This window comes from Dromiciops gliroides, chromosome X, assembly GCF_019393635.1.
Source record: "Dromiciops gliroides isolate mDroGli1 chromosome X, mDroGli1.pri, whole genome shotgun sequence".
NCBI lineage: Eukaryota > Metazoa > Chordata > Mammalia > Microbiotheria > Microbiotheriidae > Dromiciops > Dromiciops gliroides.
Genome location: NC_057867.1, coordinates 474,964 through 493,306, shown reverse-complemented (window position 1 = coordinate 493,306; position 18,343 = coordinate 474,964). Strand labels below are relative to the sequence as shown.

General features: G+C 52.8%; 1 protein-coding gene across 3 annotated transcripts in view; it reads right to left on the bottom strand.

The window, feature by feature from the left end:
• The window catches only part of WNK3 (WNK lysine deficient protein kinase 3), a 57,388-nt gene extending 43,204 nt beyond the window's left edge, over window positions 1–14,184 (bottom strand). For 2 of the 3 annotated variants that reach the window (XM_043973706.1, XM_043973707.1), the window contains exons 1-2: window positions 14,082–14,184; window positions 4,167–4,820 (exon numbers count right to left, since the gene is read on the bottom strand). In XM_043973706.1, coding sequence (XP_043829641.1) covers window positions 4,167–4,694 — 528 coding nt within the window. In that variant the 5' untranslated portion in view covers window positions 4,695–4,820; window positions 14,082–14,184. Of the gene's footprint in view, window positions 1–4,166; window positions 4,821–13,081; window positions 13,208–14,081 lie in introns of those variants that run through there. The other variant, XM_043973705.1, reaches the window with a different exon arrangement.
• Between the last annotated feature and the right edge of the window lie 4,159 nt (window positions 14,185–18,343).

The window sequence follows — 18,343 nt, the reverse complement described above, 5'->3', positions numbered from 1 at the left end:
CAAGGTTCTGGCTGCTAAGGCTAGAACTGCTCTTCCAGAATGGGGCCTAAACTCTGTCAGGAAGGGCTCAGTTGCTCATGCCTGGGAGCGCACGTGGTCCTAGGAATGTCTTGGGCCTCGTTTTCAGTGTTTGCCCACTGGAGAGTGAATGATTAGGGAAGCTGAAGTCAGAAGTGCATGTGTGGCTATGGAGGCCTGGGACCAAATGCTAAGACCCCGCCGGAAGTACAACGACTCTGAGGCAGAAAGGAAGAAGACCCACCAGCACCGGGCCTCCACCAGGCACATAGGTACGCTTACCTACCAATGGCAGCACTCCGGGGGGGGGGGCCACATCTATCCATTGCACCCTTGGATGGAATAATCCCATTACAGTCGGGGGTACGGGGAACAGGGACACCCAAATCTTCAGGGCACACGAAGCCCACAATCACACAGCTAACAGGTGTCGAGGGCAAGGGGTAAACCCAAGTCTTCCTGACTGTGAGGCCACACTGCCCCTGACATGTCCTTAAAGATTTTTTAAAAACGAAAATCAATTAAAACATTTGTGTCCATATTATTTCTATGAGCGAAAACGTGGACTTCAATTCTGTCATTTCATTCCATCAGCGTCTGAGGAGCCCAAAAACCAGGCACATACAGAACAAACGGCAGCACCAAACAGTACCGTGGCAACACCCTCAACCAGTGGCACTGCAGGAGAGACCCTCGGGAAGACCCAGGGAAATGCGACGGGAAGAAAAAACTTGGAAAATGAACACGACACCTGGCCAGCAACTGCAGCTGCTTTCCTGGGGGGGAACTTTCAAAGGTCTTCCTGCGTGCCAGGCCCCGTGCAAAGGCTGGAAGGGCCCAACGGTGTTTGTTTGGTCAAAATTATCCTTGCCATTTTGCTTAACTGGGAGCCTGTGTCCAGCATGAAATGTTGAAACCAAAAGGTTTTCTGGGAAAGGCCCCATACCTACCTCTCCCTCCTCATCTGGCCTCCCTAACTTTCAAGATCTGTGATCCTCCAGCTCCATTAGCCCAAGGGGAAGCGATGGCAAGGTGGGGGCAGGCTTCTAGAGAGACAACCAGCAGAGAAGCTGAGGCTGCTGGGCTCAGGGGCACAAGCCTGGAGCACCATCCTGAACTGCTCAAACTTGAGCAGAGAGACCCTGAGAGCAGCAAGCACGACTTCCTCCTAACTCACACTGGCTCTTAGAAAGGAACTTGCCAGCTTGGCCCATAAAGCCACCTGCTGGATTCGCAATCTCCTTCTGACCCCCTGTAGCAAAAGCAAAGCCAAGAGATGGGCAGTGAGGACTCCCAAGATAATGCCGGCCTTGTCATGGCACCCTTGAGGAATTGAGCAAACACCCAGTATCTGACTGGGGAGGCTTACCTCATGCTGCTGTTGTTCAGTTGTGCACGACTCTCTGCGACCTCATCGAGGGTTTGCTTGGCAAAGATACTGGAGTAATTGGCTATTTCCTTCTCCAGCTCATTTTACAGAAGAGGAAACTGAGGCAAACAGGTGTCCAGGGTCACAGAGCTCAGAAGTGTCTGAGGCTGGGTTTGTACTCATGTCTTCCTGACTTAAGGCCCAGCACTCTACCCATTGCATCACCCAGGCTTACCCCACAGAGCATTTTAATAACATCGTTCAGCATTTGGTGACCCTAGTTCATCACATTATTCGGTATGTCCTTGAGGTAAGAATCCTGATGAGACGCTATCCTGCTAAGGAACATGGGATAGAACTGTGATCTGATGAGGATGCGTACACCAAAGGAGTTTTCCTAAGTGCCCTTTCTATAAACACTCAACTATACTGACTGCATGCCGCCCAAGCCCGAGGGAAGGTCACATCTTCCAACAATTATCTCTTTCTTTCTCCGTCTCTCCTCCTCTCTCTGTCTTTCTCCTCTCACACGCACGTTTTCCTCTGTCTCGCTCCTTCTGTCTCTCCTCCTGTCTCCTGTTTCTGTGTGTATCTCTATCCTTTGTCTCTCCTTTTCTTGCCCTCTCTCTGTCTCTCTTCTCTCAACTTCTGTCTCTCCTATCTCTCTTGCTGTCTGTCTCTCCTTCCACCTGTGTCTGCCTTTATGTCTGTTTCGCTTCTCTCCCCTTTTCTGTTTGTCTTTCTCCCTACTGTCTTTCCCATCTCTCTCCTCTCATCTGTTTCTCTTCTGTGTTTCACTTCTCTCTCTCCCTTCTCTCTCCTGTCTTTCTCCTTCTTTCTTCGCCCCCACCCCCAGTCTCTCTCCTCTAGTCTGTTTTGCTTCTCTTCCCTCTCCTCCTGTGTCTCTCAAACTGGGACCACGTTCTTAGAACCCTATTTTATAGTTTCTATAATTGAGGCCCCTCCCTTCTCTTGGGCTCAAAGCCTTCTCCTGGTGATGCGACAGGCTTCCTTTAAACACCATATGGCCAATGCTCTTCTGAGCAGCTCTGACCAGGAGCCTTCACTCAGTCATTTCCCAATTTGAAACAAAGACCAATACCAGTTAAAAGCAGCTGGTGACACCCCAGTGGAGGAAGCGCCAGGCCCCAGGTCAAGCAGGAAGGCCTGAGTTCAAATCTGGATTCAGACACTTACTAGCCATGTGATCCTGGGCAAGTCACTTCATCTCTCTGCCTGTTTCCTCTTCTGCAAAATGGGTACAAGAATAGCACCTGCTGTAAAGTTGTTGTGAGGATCAAGTGAGACAGTAATTCTACAAGCGACTCCTGCAGTGACAGGCACGAAGAAGGGGCTGGATCACTGCCGCTTACAGCCTCTTCCCCAGTGGGGCCTGAGTAGGGTGGGCTCAGAGGCCTAAGGGTGCTGCTGAAAAGCCCTTTGGAGCCAGGGGGAATCTGGGAGCTTCATAGGGACCACATGTAGCCTGGAGAAAACAGGGCGCGGAAGAGAGAGAAAACCCTCGTTATTTCTGCCATACAAATGAGCAGCCGCTGCTGCTTCCTGCTGCCTATAGGCGGGAGACCCCAAAGTCCTCAGTGACCGTGCTAGCCAAGTGTTCCACCCAAGGTCATCGAAAAACCCTGGGGCCAGGACCAATTCTTCCCAAGAAAGGGAAGAGGCAGGGTCCCATGGGTGAGGGACCACTATAGAGCCTGTTGACTGATGGCTTTGTTGTGTTGGCTGAACTGTCTTTGTTACGCGAGATGGGGATAGATTTGGAAATGAAGGTGATGAAAACGAACCATGCCCAGAAATTAATGTTTGAGGAAGAAAGAGAAAGGGACCCCATTAGCCCCTGTGAGTCGGGCAGACTGAATTTCTCACCTTCCTCCTGTGGAAAATGAAGGGGTTGGCCTAGAACAGGGCAGCTCAAGAAGTCCGGGGCCCCTTTTCAAGGTCATAAATAAAATACACAAGATGGAAAAATGACAAAGGAAACCAACCCTGTGGAAACAGTTTTCAAAATCTTCAAAACTGAAAGCATAATGTGGAAATACTCCCAATCTTATCAAAAGAAATGTTGAAAACTCAAAGCAGCCGAATCCCCAGAGGACAAGGGCAGCACCCCCTCCCCGCCCCACCCTCCTCCCGCCCTGGTTCTACAGCTTGTGAAGCTCCTCCTGGCCCTAACATCTGCACAGAGCATGCCCTGGAGCTCCCACCATGGCCTCCAACAAGCCCAGCTGTCCAGCTGTCCACAGGGCTCTTCCCACTTTGCCTAAAGCTTCCGGCATGTCTTCATCATAGCATTTCCTCTTATTAACATCAAGATCTAGGTTCCTTAAGTCTTCTAGATGCTCCCTAAGGGCTCGGATCCAACCTCCAGGCCTGAGCTATCCTAAACCCTGCCTAGACAGAACAAAGCAGCGAAGGACCTTCTACCAAGGAGGGCTGGGGAAGGGACGAAGAAACGGGTGCAATGTTGTTTGAAACTGAAGGGGAATGAAGGAAACAAGAAAGAACTTCTGCAGGCGAGGGGAAGAGGGGGAAGGAGTGGGAGAGTGAGTAACCTGAAGGGGAGACATGCTGAAACCCAAGGAGGTCCGCCTCTAAATTAGCAGAAAGATGAGAGAGAGACAGAGCCAGAGAGAGATGGTGAAAGTGAGCAAGAACCCGCCTGAGCCTGCTTGGCCTGAATGGATCCATTTAGTCAAGCTCCAATCCCGAAGCGGCCCGTTTCTCCACAAGGAGGAGAAGGCATTTAGAGGGCACTAACCTGCAGTTCACACCAGGCAACCTCCACCCAGGTCTCGGTGTCTAACCCTTTAAACACTGTTTTGAAGGCTCCTCGGCCCAGCTCAATGTCAAACTTCAGGAAGCGGCCGCTCGGGGAAGTCGCCACTGCCTTCATTTCTGCTTCTTCCTCCATCTCCTTTTCGCTCTTCTCCTTGAGACAGTCTTTGGGGGCTTCGGAATTCAGCTTTGCCCCCTGTTCGTGTTTCCCCTCCTGTCCCCCTCCCAGCCCATTGGCTGAAAGCTGAGCTGTTCTTTGGGCAGCCTGGATGTTCTCTTCTTTAGGGGAGGAGTCAGAGCCTTGCTCATCGTCCATCATCTCCATGCTCTTCCTGAAGACCCTGGTCTTCTCAGTGGTTTCCCCCGAAGCAGGAAAGGGCCTGGCATGTTCCTTCAGCCGAATCTCCATCGCCAATGTGGCAGCCACTGGCAGAAGTCTACTGTCCAAAGAGACCCCATCAGGTTTCTCCGAATCTTCGGTGCTCGCAGGCTCACCAGAATCTGTGGCCATTGTAGTGAAATGAAGGTTGGCACAAGAACTGTTCGCACTCTGCTCCTTGGGCCAGTCACATTTCAAGCATCAACATCAGCAGAATGTTCGTCCTTTCATGCTGTTCCACGGAATTCCCATAGCAACCTGACAAAAAGAGGACATTTTTAAAAAATCACCTCACAAAGGAAGTCACCATTAAAAAAGAAAACCTTATTTTGTCTCCTTTTGAAAACAAACACAGGGCTTGATTCTTTCGTCATTCGTGTCTTGACGGTAATTCTTACTAGAGCTCATCCCATTCATGCATCCAACTCTAAACAAGTCCACAGAAGCAGGAGTCATGTCTGGGAAGGATCAGCTGAAAACTTCCCAGTCTCCCGGCTAGCTTCCACGCTAGACTCTAGTAGCAAGACAAAAGAATATCATGTGTGCATTTTTTTCTGGAAAAAAAAAAGAAAAAGCCATGTCCATCCTGTAAAGAAGTGCCAACCATGCATGCGCTCTGATAAAATACATTATGAGAAGAAGCCAGAGACACAGCAGACCCTTAGGTCAAACAGCAGAAAGCAATACAGAAGCTGGTCATTCACCCTAATTGGTCCAAGTTCCCAGATGTCTCCCCACATTAGATTCAAGGAGCCTTTCTGCCTAATGAGTGAACTGAAAAGACAAGTCCTTTCCAGTCCAAACGTCACCTATTTCCTGGCCAATGAACAGCCAGTTCAGAAAGGTTTTGCAGCTGAGTGGGAGGGCCTACTCAAAGACCAGTAGGGAAGGTGCTGACCCAGGCATATCACAGACAGAACCATCCTTTCTGAGGGAAACTGCCCCCAGGCAAAGCCAGGCCAATCCAGGGCCCACTGAACCCCACCAAATCCCACTGGTCCAGGAGCAGAGTGAGCTGATCCCATGCCCAAACGATGAGACTTTCACAGTCATAAGCCTCATCCTCTCCAGAGGATGAGTCCCGTAGGTGGGGAATGCAAGAGAAGGCTCTGCTTCGAACCAAAGTCCCCTCACCATCCCAAGCCACTTTCTGAGCCCTGTCTTCAGGTTGCCACCTGACTGCAGTCGTCCACAGACCCCAAGGGGCAGAAGAGATCCCGGCAACACAGGGAAGCAAAGAAGCCCTCTGAAGACATACATGCCTCCAAGCCCTTTCCCACCTGTAATGTCCCCTCAGGTTTTCACTTGATCTGAGATGACTGACTCCTCCAACCCAAATAGCAGGCTTGATACCAGTGGCCAGAGTGGAGAGTGGCCAAGCCAACCCTGTCCTAGAAGCTTGTCATAAGAGGGCTGGGGGTGAGACAGGGGGAGCCTGGGATAGCAGCAGGCTGGCAGCACGGGCCCTCAGGGCCAGCCTTAGAGTGGTACTGGAGCCCAGGGTCCAATACTCCTGAGGAACCCTGGCCCACAGCATCAGCAGCATCTCATTGTATGATGTAATAATAGGTGAGCCAGGCCCCATCTGGCTGCCCTCTCTGCAGGGAGCCATGGGGGAAGTCAAGGTTAGGAGCAGCAAAAGAGGTCTTTCCCAAATGATGTCTACACAAAGGGGCTTTAAGGAGCCCCCAAACGTCCTCCTTTCTGTTTCCTCGCTGCCAGCTCTAGGGTTGGCAAAGGCCCTCCTGAATTCTCGGGCCGGACTTAAAGGCAACCTCTCCCTGACATTCACCAACAGTGGGAAAAAATCTAGCCAACCTCCCCGCCCCCACACTAGGGTCTGAGCCTTCTGAGGGTCTGAGGGTCTGAGTTGGGTAAAGAAGCAATTCACACAGCCCAGATCGAAACAGCCAGGCTGACCTTCCTGGAAATCCACCCAGTCTAGACTCTCAAGGCCTTGGCCCAGTGCCCTCCACCAGACCCTTCACCTCTTCTAACTCATGGGGAGTCCTGCCCACCGACACAACAGTTCAGGCCTCCAGGGTCACTTTGGTTTTTTTGTTTTGATTTGTAACCAAAGAACAGAAACTGTTTTAAAAGTGAGTCGGGAAAGCATTCTTTTCTTTTGAGTACCCCTGACCCAGAAAACAATCCAGACCACAAACGAATCAGAGAGCAAATTTGTAACACAAGCGTTCCCATTCCCCACCTTGTTCCGAGGTCACTAGCCAAGTACTTTCTTCCTACAGGCCAGGGAGATAGGGAACGTGGAAACTCTGCCAGCTCCAATCTCTTTGGCCCCTGGGTACCTTACTGGTTATCTGAGACAGGCCTTGAACTCAGTCAGGCCCTGGCCACACTGGCCACAGACTTGGCCCTCTATTGCAAAGTGACCTGAAGCAGATGCCTGCACCTCAACAGGGGTCTCCTTGCCCACTGGGCAGCAGACTGATATGGGCTTAGACAGACTGCTTTGGTCTGACTCAATGGTGCAACTCTGCATGAGATTCACAAACTCATATGAAGTCTATGAGTAACCAAACCATGCAGGCAAACAGCTCTGATTCTCCACAGATTTCTCTGCACATCAAACTGTTCCCGAGTATTTTGGTCCCTGGCAGTCAAGCAGGCTAAGGCAATAATCCTCTAAGTCTTCTTCATTTAACTAAAAGACAGCCATTATGCCCTGTCCCCTAACTCCCTCAAGTGAACTTTTCATCACCAGAGAGAGAGAGAGAGAGAGAGAGACACCCAAGAATCTCCTATAGGCCTCCAGGAAATATGGTCTGAGTCATCTTGCCCCTCTGACTTCTAAGCTCCAGGATCCTGGGCAAGCCACCTTTCTGAGACTCAGTTTCCCCATTTGTAAAACAGAACAGACCCCAAGGCCTTGAAGGGTTGCTGGGAAGATTGAGGTGATGCCTGCAAAGAGCTTTACAAATCTTAAATATGAGATGAGGAGGAGGAGGAGGAGGAGGCAGGTCATCTCCCCTCTCTGGCTCTGTTTCTCATTCTGTCAAGTGAAGGGGGGGGAGGGACTAGATGCTCCTCAAAGTCTCTTCCAGCTCCCAATTGCACAATAAAGTTTGATAAGCCCAATGGTGGCCATGCCATCGAGCAGCTTTCTATCCAAAACAAGGAATGCACCACACAGTTCAACTACTCCAAATGCCCCATTAGGATGACTTATGGGAGAATATGGGCACAAGAAAGTAGAAAGGGAGAGAAAGGCAGGACTAAATTTAGAGCATGTGACCCAGAGATCTCAAAGCTGTCTAGAGATGCCCAAAAAAGGTGGTGGCAGGAAGAAAAGCTTCAGAGACCTAAAGATATTCTCTGAGGGGTAGTAAGGAGTTGGAAACAAAGTGACTGTCCCCAACGCTTGTGAATGGGACAGGACAGGCTGAAGAAACTACCCCACATGGTGGCCAGTGGCCTGGAACATGAAGCATTCTGGGCACAGGAAGGTCCTAAGTCAGATGAGGCGGATCAGAGCAGGGAGAACCACCACACACACATATTCTACCCAAGGTCAGCTGACTCTTAGTTCCTCTCTGACTTCAAGTTGGAGACTGTCAGCTGAAGCTGCTGGGGTCTCTTCTACATGTGTGTGTGGGGGGGGGGCTGGGGGCTGGCTGTGACATACGAAACAGCTGTAAAATTGTTTTTAAAGGGCAGCCAAGGAAGGAGAAGGATGGGTCAAAAGAAACTTTCAACAAAGACTGTGGCAGTCCAGGGACAGATACACTGGGACAGAGCCTCCCTGCCTCCCTCAGCCAGTCACAACAGTCTATCCATACTAGGTCCCTGCCCAAACTCCTGGCTGGAGGGACAGCCATGGCCCAGCTCTCTTCGAAGGCGCCATCTATAGCTCAGGTCAACTGTAGCTCATCCTCAACACCACACACACAAGAACCTTCCCTGGCCTGAACTCAATACAAGGAACTCTGCAAGCGACTGACTGAGTAGCTAGGGAGAGGGCTGAGTCCCAAACATGATCCCCACTTCTCTGTGTATGTGCACACCACATGTCCAGCTTTCTAAAAGTAAGCTTCTTCAGAAACAAACACTTGTCGAATTAATTGGGGGCAAAAGAAATCCCGTGGGGTCAAACGTGGGAGACTTAGTGAATGGTGATGCTACTTACAGAAGGGATTTGGTTAGGATGAGAAGGGTCCAGGAGAAAGACTCAGCAACAATGGGTTTATTTCTGCAGATTGACCTGCCCCCAAACTGGCCTTAGAAGTGCTTGTGAGCTGTGGGCAGCTGGGTGGCACAGTGGAGAAAGCACCCGCCCTGAATTCAGGAGGACCCAAGTTCAAATCCAGCCTCAGACACTTAACACTTACTAGCTGTGTGACCCTGGGCAGGTCACTTAACCCTCATTGCCCCGCCAAAAAAAAGTGCTTGTAAGCTGACCAACCTGCTCATCTGGGTAGCTTGGCCTCTAGCTCCCAAGCTGTGCTCACAGCTCTCCTTGGGAAAGGCCTGGTAGCATTTATCTCCTGGAAACTGCTGAGGTCAAGGGGATTATTTCCTGCCTAGCTGTTGGGAGTTGGGCCTGAGGAGACTAAGACTCCAGATAAGAAGATAAAACAGAGCCCCAGAGATTCCAAGGCAAGTGTCTTAAGGGCCAACGCAGCCTAGTGAAAAGAATGAATGCCAGCTGAGTCTTTGAAAGGATCTGGGTTCAAGTCTTGGGCTCTGCTCCTTATGAACCTGGATAGCCTCAGTCAAGTCCCAATCTAGCCCAGGCTTCCACTTCCTTCAGTAAAAAGAAGTGTTTGGCCTAGATGTTTTCATTAAGTAGCCTGACAGGGGCTCCCCACATCAATGAAAAGTCTGCCCTAAGTCAGAATTTCTTACAAGTAACAGAAGTGAAATTTCTATTGTTGCAAAGCAGAAATTCTATAAGGCCAATGAGGCATGAAGCCACAAGTAGGCTTGTCATAAGGCACTGAAGGGGCTGGCCCAAATATTTGGCCGGGGGCCTTTAACTCAAAGTCTCAGAAGCTAACACCCACCGACACCCCACACATACCCTCAGTTGAGGCCTTGGGATATAGCCAGGATTCATTTCTGAAATAGCCACAAGACAATCACAGACCCAACCTAGACTCTCCAATTTCAAACATTCCAACCTGTGTGATTACTCTGAAACCCAAGTGAAATCGGGCTTCTTCTAACTTTATGGGAATTCCAAGAAATTTTTTCATCACACACACACTTCAGATAAAGGAACTGACTTTTTAAAAGGACTGTGGGGCAGTTAGGTGGCACAGTGGAGAAAGCACCAGCCCTGGATCCAGGAGGACCTGAGTTCAAATTCGACCTCAGACACTTGACACTAGCTGTGTGACCCCGGCAAGTCACTTAACCCTCATTGCCCCGCAAAAAAACAAAAAACAACCACCACCAAAAGTACTATGCATCCATGGTCCCCACCCTGGCCAAAAGGCCAGTCAGTAAGGAAGTTTCTTTGGCATTTCCTCCTGACCCACAAAGGACACTGCCTACACAGGTGACAAAGGCTGCCTCTGAAGGCTCTCAAGAGAGTGGTGACAGCAGTGGGAGGGGTAGGACAGTTCGAGGGGTTTTTCCCCATTTTACGGGAAACTTAGTCCTCTCTGCCCGAGATTCAGAGTCCAACTTTCATAACGGAATCTCCACAAAAACAATTCAAGGTAGCATTGGACTCAATCAAATAAACCTAGCAGGGCCATCAACTCCCATGGGAAATGGCCACTCAGCCTGGCTTTTGCCAAGGGCCAATTCAGGCTCTTTTCCAATCAGCCCAAGGAAGAAAGTCGGGCCCTAACTTTCCTTACTTCCATTAAAACAACAAAGATGACTTTTGGAACAAACCAAGCCCTTTGCTGCATTTTGCCTTTGATTAACTTTTGTGGCCACTAACCCCCAATGAGGCAACAAGGTTGGTCTGTATTTCCACTATTTCTGGCTCTGAGGGCACTGTTGACTTTTTAAATGAGTGACAAGTTGGGTTGAATACAAAGTTATCCCCTTAGGGGGAAGAAGAAAGTGTTATGTGGGAGGGTAGAGCTCTTGACCGAGGAGGGGTAATCAATTTCCGCGGATGTAGGACCTCCGGGGGTTTCTGACCTAGGGGTTTAGAGGCTGCTGGGTGGCACAGTGGATAGAGCACTAGCCCTGGAGTCAGGAAGACTCCTCTCCCTGAGTTCAACTCTGACCTCAGCCACTTACTAGCTTGTGTGACCCTGGGCAAGTCCCTTAACCCTGTTTGCCTCAGTCCCTTAGCTACCAAATGAGCTGGAGAAGGAAATGGCCAACCACTCCAGGATCTCTGCCAAGAAAACCCCAAATGGGGTCAGGAAGAGCTAGAAACGATTCACCGCCACCACCAACAATGGGTTTGGAAGGAGTTTCTGGGACAAACTGGGGGGGATTGGTCTGTGGGGATATGGCCCAGACACTTGACTGAGGGTGTGGAGCTGGGCCAGTTATATCTCTTGGAGCCTCAGTTTCTCCAGTTATATAAGGACCCCACGTTTATACATTCCTCTGACCAAGGTGCTAAGGGCTAGAAAAATGTGTGCTATACAAATGGAAGGAAGGTCCAGTTCCCCTAAATCCACCAAATTCCACATTCATCTAATAACAACAACGACTCACAGGCTCCCAATACAGGGCTTTGCAAGTGCTTCCTTAGAGTAGTGGGAGTTGTGGTGAGAGGCAGTGTGATGGGAAGCCAAGTTGACTTCTCTGGCATACACCGACTGTCAGCCCAGCAAGCCACTCAGCATGCCCTCCCTGGTGTTGGTGGATGGAGTTTTGGAAGCCCAAAGCTGCCTAAGCAAATGACATTACTCAATTGATTGGGCAAAGCCAAATCACAGACCCCGGGGGCCTGCCTCCCTCCCTAGCCTTTCCACATGGGCCGGGTCTTGGGTGTTTTGGTGAGTTTGGAGTTTCAGGCTTTCTTCGGGATTGCCTTGTGAGGTGGGTTACAGCTCCGGAACAGAGCAGTGCCAGGACTGGCAGAGGGTCTACCACCTGGCCTCCCACATTTTCACTCCCTCCCTCTGGCAGGAGCTAAGCAATCCAAAGTCCCGAACCAAAGATCTTTCTACCATTACTGTGTCCCCCTCCCCCCACCCAACATGTATACCTTAAGGAGAAGCTAGAATTCTTAGTCCTGAGCCCACTAGGGAGGAACAGACAGCCTGGAAAAGACCAGGCCCGGCCACCTTCTCTAAAAAGGGATCAAGAGACAGGCTCCAAGAGGAGGAGGGGAGGGGGACAAGGAGGGCGACAGAGCAAGCTGGGGGCTTTGCAAAAGTGGTCCCTGAAAAAAAATCAAGCCTTCCACAAAGGGAGTAGGAAAGGAGGCCCCATTAGCAGACGCCCCAGGTGAGAGGAGCCAAGGGCCCACAGTCTACAGAGCAAAGGGTGGACTCCAGAAGACCAGCTAATTTTAGCAGGGGTGGGGGTGGGGGGATGGGGATGGGGAGCAGGAGGAAGGCGGCTCATCTCGGGTGCCCTGGCCTCCCGGTCCTTCTTGGAACAGCCCAGACACAAAGGACCCCCCGGCGAGCTGGCCCCAATCCCCCCCCTCCCGTTTCGGTAGGCGTGGGGGAGGGGCGGGGTCTCCCCTCCCCCCTCCCGGCCTCCCGAGCGCTTTGTCCCCCCCCCCTCCCCTTCCCGCTCGCTCGGGCCACGTGCCGGGGATCCCCAGGCTCCCGGCGTGGGCGGGGGTGCCAGCTGCCGCCGCCGCCGCCGCGCACTCCTCCGGCCGCCCGTCGCAAGGCCCTCGGGGCCTCCCCAGGTGCCAGGCATTGCCCCCCCCACGAGCATCCCCTACCCGCCCGGAGGCTCTCGCCCCGCAGCCTTCGCTGACCGCCACCCCCGCTCCGATCCACAGCCAGCTCGGAGAATGGGGAGATGAGAGGATGGAGGGGGGGATCCCCGATCTCTTCTTCCCGCCCCCCCCCCCGCGCGCGCCGCGCCGTCCCTCACCTGCGGCCCCGGGATGGGGGGGGGGGCGGGGACCGGAGTGAGCGAGCGAGACCGGCCCGGCCCGGCGGGGGGCGCGGCCTGGGCCCCCCCTCCCCCGCCCCCCGCCTCCTCCTCCTCCGCGCCGCCCTCGGCTCGGCCCCGGCCCGCCGGGGGGCGTCGAAGGCGGCCCCGGCAGCAAGGAGAGTTCACGCCGGCCGGGCCGCTCCGGGCCGCGCCGCGGGGCCTACCCGCCCCCGCTCGTCCGCTCGCCCAGCGACCGGCCGCCCGCCCGCCCGGCCGCTCGCTCGCTCGTTTGCTCGTTTGCTCCCTCGCCGGCTGCGCGAGCCCCGACCCAACGGCCGGCCGCCAGGGGGAGGCCGCGAGGCTGAAGCTCGGCCGCCGGCGGGCGAGGGGGGGCCGGGAGCCGGGAGGGAGGGGCGAGAGAGGGCTCCGCCCCCGGGCCGCTCGGTGCGCCTGCGCCCGAAGAAAGGGGGAGGGGTGGTGAGGGAGAAGAGAGAAGAAGGTGGGGGGTTGGGGAGACGCACCGAACGGACGAGCGCCCTTCGGGGAGACCCGGGAGACCCGCACGCCTGGACTGACTCAGTCTGCGGGGTCTGGGGGGCTCGAGCCGCGACCCATCAGACGCGCGGGCGCGTCGACTCTGGGGAAAGAACGCCGACGCAACAAAAGCCAAGCGTTCTGTGCGCAGGCGCACCCGCTCGTGCCCATCCCCCTCCCCTCCCCTCCCCTCTTCCCTCCCCCCTTCAGCTTAGGACCCGCACGCACGTTTCCTCCCCCGCCGCCCCAGGTGCGCTATAAGGAGGGACTGACACGCTGCCCCCTGGCGGGCTTGGGGCATTTCTGGGAAACCGTTTCTCCTAGAAAGAGCCAGGCAGGAGGTATAAGAGCCTCAGCATATCATCTCCCGGCACCCCGCCCCCCTCTTCTCCCTCCTTCCTTTGCCCGCTTCTCCCTTTCCCCCTGCCCATATCTACTCTCGTTCTCCTTTCTCCCCTTCCATCTCCTCCCTCTTCTCCCCTCCTTTCCCTTGCATCCCTCCTTTACCTCTCCACTTTTTCCTTTGCCTCCACACTTCACTTTCCCCGCTATCCATCTTTTCCCCCTTCCTGTCTCTCCTCTTTCTCATCTCTCCTTTTCCCCTTTCCCTCCTTCCTCTCCCCATCCATCCCTCTTTTCTCCCTTCCTCTTCTACCTCCATCCCTTTTTTCAACCTTTCCCCTCCTCTCCCCCTCCCATCCCTCCTCTCCCCCTCCCATCCCTCCTCTCCCCCTCCCATCCCTCCTCTCCCCCTCCCATCCCTCCTCTCCCCCTCCCATCCCTCCTCTCCCCCTCCCATCCCTCCTCTCCCCCTCCCGCCCCTCCCATCCCTCCTCTCCCCCTCCAACCCCTCCTCACCCCTTCCCCACCTTTTCCTCAATCCATCCCTCCTTTCTACCTTCCTCTTCTCTCTTCTCGACCTCTTTTCCCTCCTCTCCTCTCCCAAACTAGCCAGCTTCCGGGAAGACACAAGCTCACCCTACCTACCGTGCGCGGTGACTCGAGGACATCGAAGTCGTCGCGTGGCCGGCCCGAGACCCTGGGGTGTGCGCGCGCGCCCGCGCGCTTGGCAGTTTACAGCGAATCCGAAGAGGGACTGGAGGGGGAAGGAGGCGGAGCGATGGAATAGGGGCGGGGCAACAAAGCCTTCGAAGTTGTCCGGGCCCCGCCCTGGGTGGGGCGGGGCGTTCCACCCCGGCACGTGCTGGGCGCGTGCCGCCTCCGCTACTCCCGCAGCGCCGGCTGGTGACGTGAGGGAGCGGTCTCCTCCGCCTGTGCCGCCGCCGCCGCCGCCGCCGCCGCCGGGTGCAAGTGATGAGGCGCCGCGCGAGCGCCGCCCCGGCGTCCAGCTTCTTCCACCTGATTGGAGTGAGCGACTCGGCACGCGGGAGGCGCTGCTGACGCCAGCAACCTGCAGGAACAATGGGCAGTTGGGAGGGGGGTGGAGCGGGGGGGGGGGGGAATTAAGGGAAGAAGGCAAAGGATGGCCTTCCCTTCTCTGCATTTGGGCCTACCCTGTTACCATGGCGACGGGAGAGCTTCCCTTCCTCCCTCCCCTCCCCCCCCGCCCGCCTCGCCCGCCCCAGCCGGGTGCAGCCTTTTGGCGGCTCACTTTGGGTTATTTCAAGGTGCCAATTGCCCTCTACTCGCACTCCCACGCAGTTTATCAACCCAGTTCAACTTCATCTCCTCCAGGGAAGCTTCCCTTACAGAGAAATGCTGGCCCCGAAATACCCCTCTTCTTGATTAGAGACACTTCACATGGTAAACCATTCACCACCCGATTGAGGAACCCTCCATGGCTCCCTATTGTCCATAGGACCAAAGTGGAACCTTTGCTTCTGCTCGGCATTCCAACTGCCTGCTCATAGTTACTTGTGGTTCAAATACTTTCCATAGAACACCTCCATGACCTGGATGGATCCTTTTCTGTCACCAGACTTTGCTTCCTCCCAGACCTGCCCTATGTCAAACCTTAGGTTGGGGCAGCTAGGTGACCCAGTAGGAAGAGCTCTGGCCCTGGAGTCAAGAGGACCTGAGTTAAAATGTCACCTCAGATACTTATTAGCTGTGTGACTCTGGGCAATTCACTTAACCACAATTGCCTTAAATATTCGGGGCCATCTCCAGTGGTCCTGATGTCTATCTTGCCACTGGACCCAGATGGCTCTGGAGGAGAGAGTGAGTGAGGCTGGTGACCTTGAACCACCCTCCCTCACTTAAATCCAATTCACTGCAAGGCATGACATCACCCAGGTGTCATGATCCTCTTCCAGAAGGAAGAACAAACAACAACTTTCCTTGGGAGGTCTCCTCAGCTCCCATGGATTTCAATCTACCCATCTTGCCCAAATTTCCTGGATTTCCAACTGCCCCTTGGACATCTTAACTGAATGTTCTGCATACCACCTCAATTTAACGTGTCCCTCCCAAAGCCCTTCCTTCTTCCCAATGTCCCTATTAATGTCCCTAGCACATGTGTCCTTGCTTGCAAGTCATTTTCCTCACTTAGAAAATGAAGCTTCTCTTCAATTCCTGTCTCTAACCTGCTCTGTTCAGCTCCAGCCATTCACAGGTTAGAGACCAGTTCCACTCTGTTGACACTACAAAGAAAGGCCAAAGACATTCCCTGCTCTCAAGGACTTATAACCTAACAGCAATACCTTGGGTTATGGCCAAACTAGATGCTGGTAAAGCATTCCCTGAATTCACAGGGCTCTGATCAGAACCATGGTCCAGACTTGGGCATTGGTCCAAAATCCTATGACCTATATTTCAAGACCCAACTTACCTTAACATATGATTTCTTAAGCACCTACTATCTCTGTCTGAAATACATCTTGGGGTCATTAAGAGGCCTGTGTGGTATGTGTAGTGGATAGGGAGCTGACCAGGGAGTCAGAAAGGCCTGCACTCAATTCCAGCCTCTGGGCATAGTCTGGGCAAGTCACTTAACCCCTCAGAGTCTCTCCACAGCCCTCCGAAACAATAGGCAGGTGACCAAGCAGTTGTTGATCTACTTTAGTGAAAGGACTGTTGGGGACAGCTAGGTGGTGCAGTGAATAAAGCACAGGCCCTGGATTCAGGAGGACCTGAGTTCAAATCGGGCCTCAGACACTTGACACTTACTAGCTGTGTGACCCTGGGCAAGTCACCTGACCCTCATTGCCCCGAGCAAAAAAGAAAGGAAAGGACTGTTCCCATTGGGATCTCCATTTACCAAGGAAATCACAAATCAGCCCCACCACTCGTTAGCATCCTCAGGGTTAATAATTATTATTCTTTGCTCTCTTACTTTGGCTAATTGAATACTGGATTCTCTTTCCTACTAAACTGCATTCCCCCTAGGACAGGAACCAGGTATTTCTTTTTTTTTGGTGAGGCAATTGGGGTTAAGTGACTTGCCCAGGGTCACACAGCTAGTAAGTGTCAGGTATCTGAGGCCAGATTTGAACTCAGGTCCTCCTGAATCCAGGGCTGGTGCTTTACCACTGCACCATCTAGCTGCCCCCCAGGTATTTCTTTAAAGTAGTAGCCTCATGCTGTAGGGAAATGCCCAGAACTAGAAGCAGGAGCCATGAGTTCCAGTTCCAGTTCCGCCTCTTAACCAGCACCAGTTTCCCTTGCAGAGTTTCAGTTAGATCCCTGATAGGCAAATGATGACAATACTGTACGTTTCCCACTTCTGAAAGTGCTAAGGACAGGGAAGCTGATGGTGGCATGGGGGCACCAGCAGCAGCAGCAGCAGCAGCAGAATTTTTTCTTCATCTGGATTCAAATCTCAGCTCTAGTCTTTACTAAATGTGTAATCCCTTTTCTGGGCCCCAGTTTTTTTGGCTCCTCCCATCATCTGAACAAACATAAGGGCTATGATATACAATTTGTGCCCACTCCTCAACTAGAGTCTGTCTAGTCTCCCTCAGCAGAATGTGCTGCCCCCATGCAGGGAGCCCCCAGCTTGAAGGTGCACCCATCAGGTCACAGAGGGACATTCCTGCCTCGGTAGTCCAATGTGCCATTTGCAGGGGCGGTAGAGACAGGATCTGAAATGCTGTCCAGAAGAAATGCCTTTGGAGATGCAGGAAGGCATTCTACAATAGGGCAGCTTAAGAATGAACAGGACACAAAAAGAGGATGTGGCCCCAGAATGAGTCCCCATGAGATCTCTCCTCAGCTCTGTCATTCCCTTTTTCTGTCTCTTGTGAAGCAAACATGGCCTCCCTGCTGTGTTGGAGGCTTTGTGTCAGGGTAGCATTTCCTGGCTCCCCTTCCCCCTCTACAATGAGCTTGATCTAGATTCCCTCTGAGCTCCTTACCCCCCACAAGTGTAAGAGAAGGTGCTCAGGCTGGCACTTAGAGTGGCCCGAACTCAAAACATGCTCCCCAGGGGCCTTACACTTTTTCATTGCTTCTCTGGAACTCTTTGAAGGTCTGGGAGGTGGGGAAGATAGGGTCATTTAACAGCCATGTTGAGAACATACTTCTATTTCTAAGCATCTGTTTTTCTAACTGTACTGATCGCCACAATGTTCCCTGGTGAGATGCCCCATCACCGATTGCCTGTTGGATATTTCAGACTGGATGTCCCAGAGACATCCCTAATTTAACATGTCCAAAATGGAACTCCTGGTCTTTCCTCATAGTTCCCTATCCAACTTCCCAGTCTCTGTGGAAGGCACATCCTTCTAGTCTTCCAGGTTCAATAACCTGGGCACTCATCATCCTTGACTCCCCACCCTCTTTCACCCCACATATTCAATCCGCTGTCAAATTTTGCCATTTCTATCCCATGACGTTTCTCCCATCCAACCCCTTCTCTGTACTTACCACCAACTTCATCGCACTATATAAATGCTTCTTCCCTTCCCTTATCCTCATCCCTATCCTTACATATAGTAGGGGGTCAATGTTTATTTAATGGCACTTAATGGAGAGAGAGAGAGGGAGAGAGAGAGAAAGAGAAAAGAGAAAAAGACAAAGAGAGAAGTGGAAAGGGAGACTCATACCCACCCACCTACAGGAACACAGAGACACACACAAACATACAACAGAGACAGGGTTGGGATGTGGAGAAAACATAAGAGGGAGATGGAGGAGAAAGAGAAGGAAGGGCAGAGAAAGGGAAAGAACATCAGGGGCAGAGAGGAATGGACAGCAAGGTACACTGAGTCCAATCGAGGGAAAGGAGGGACAAGTCAAGATGCACATAGATAAGGCAGAGAAAGAGAGACACAAACAGGTCAAGACAG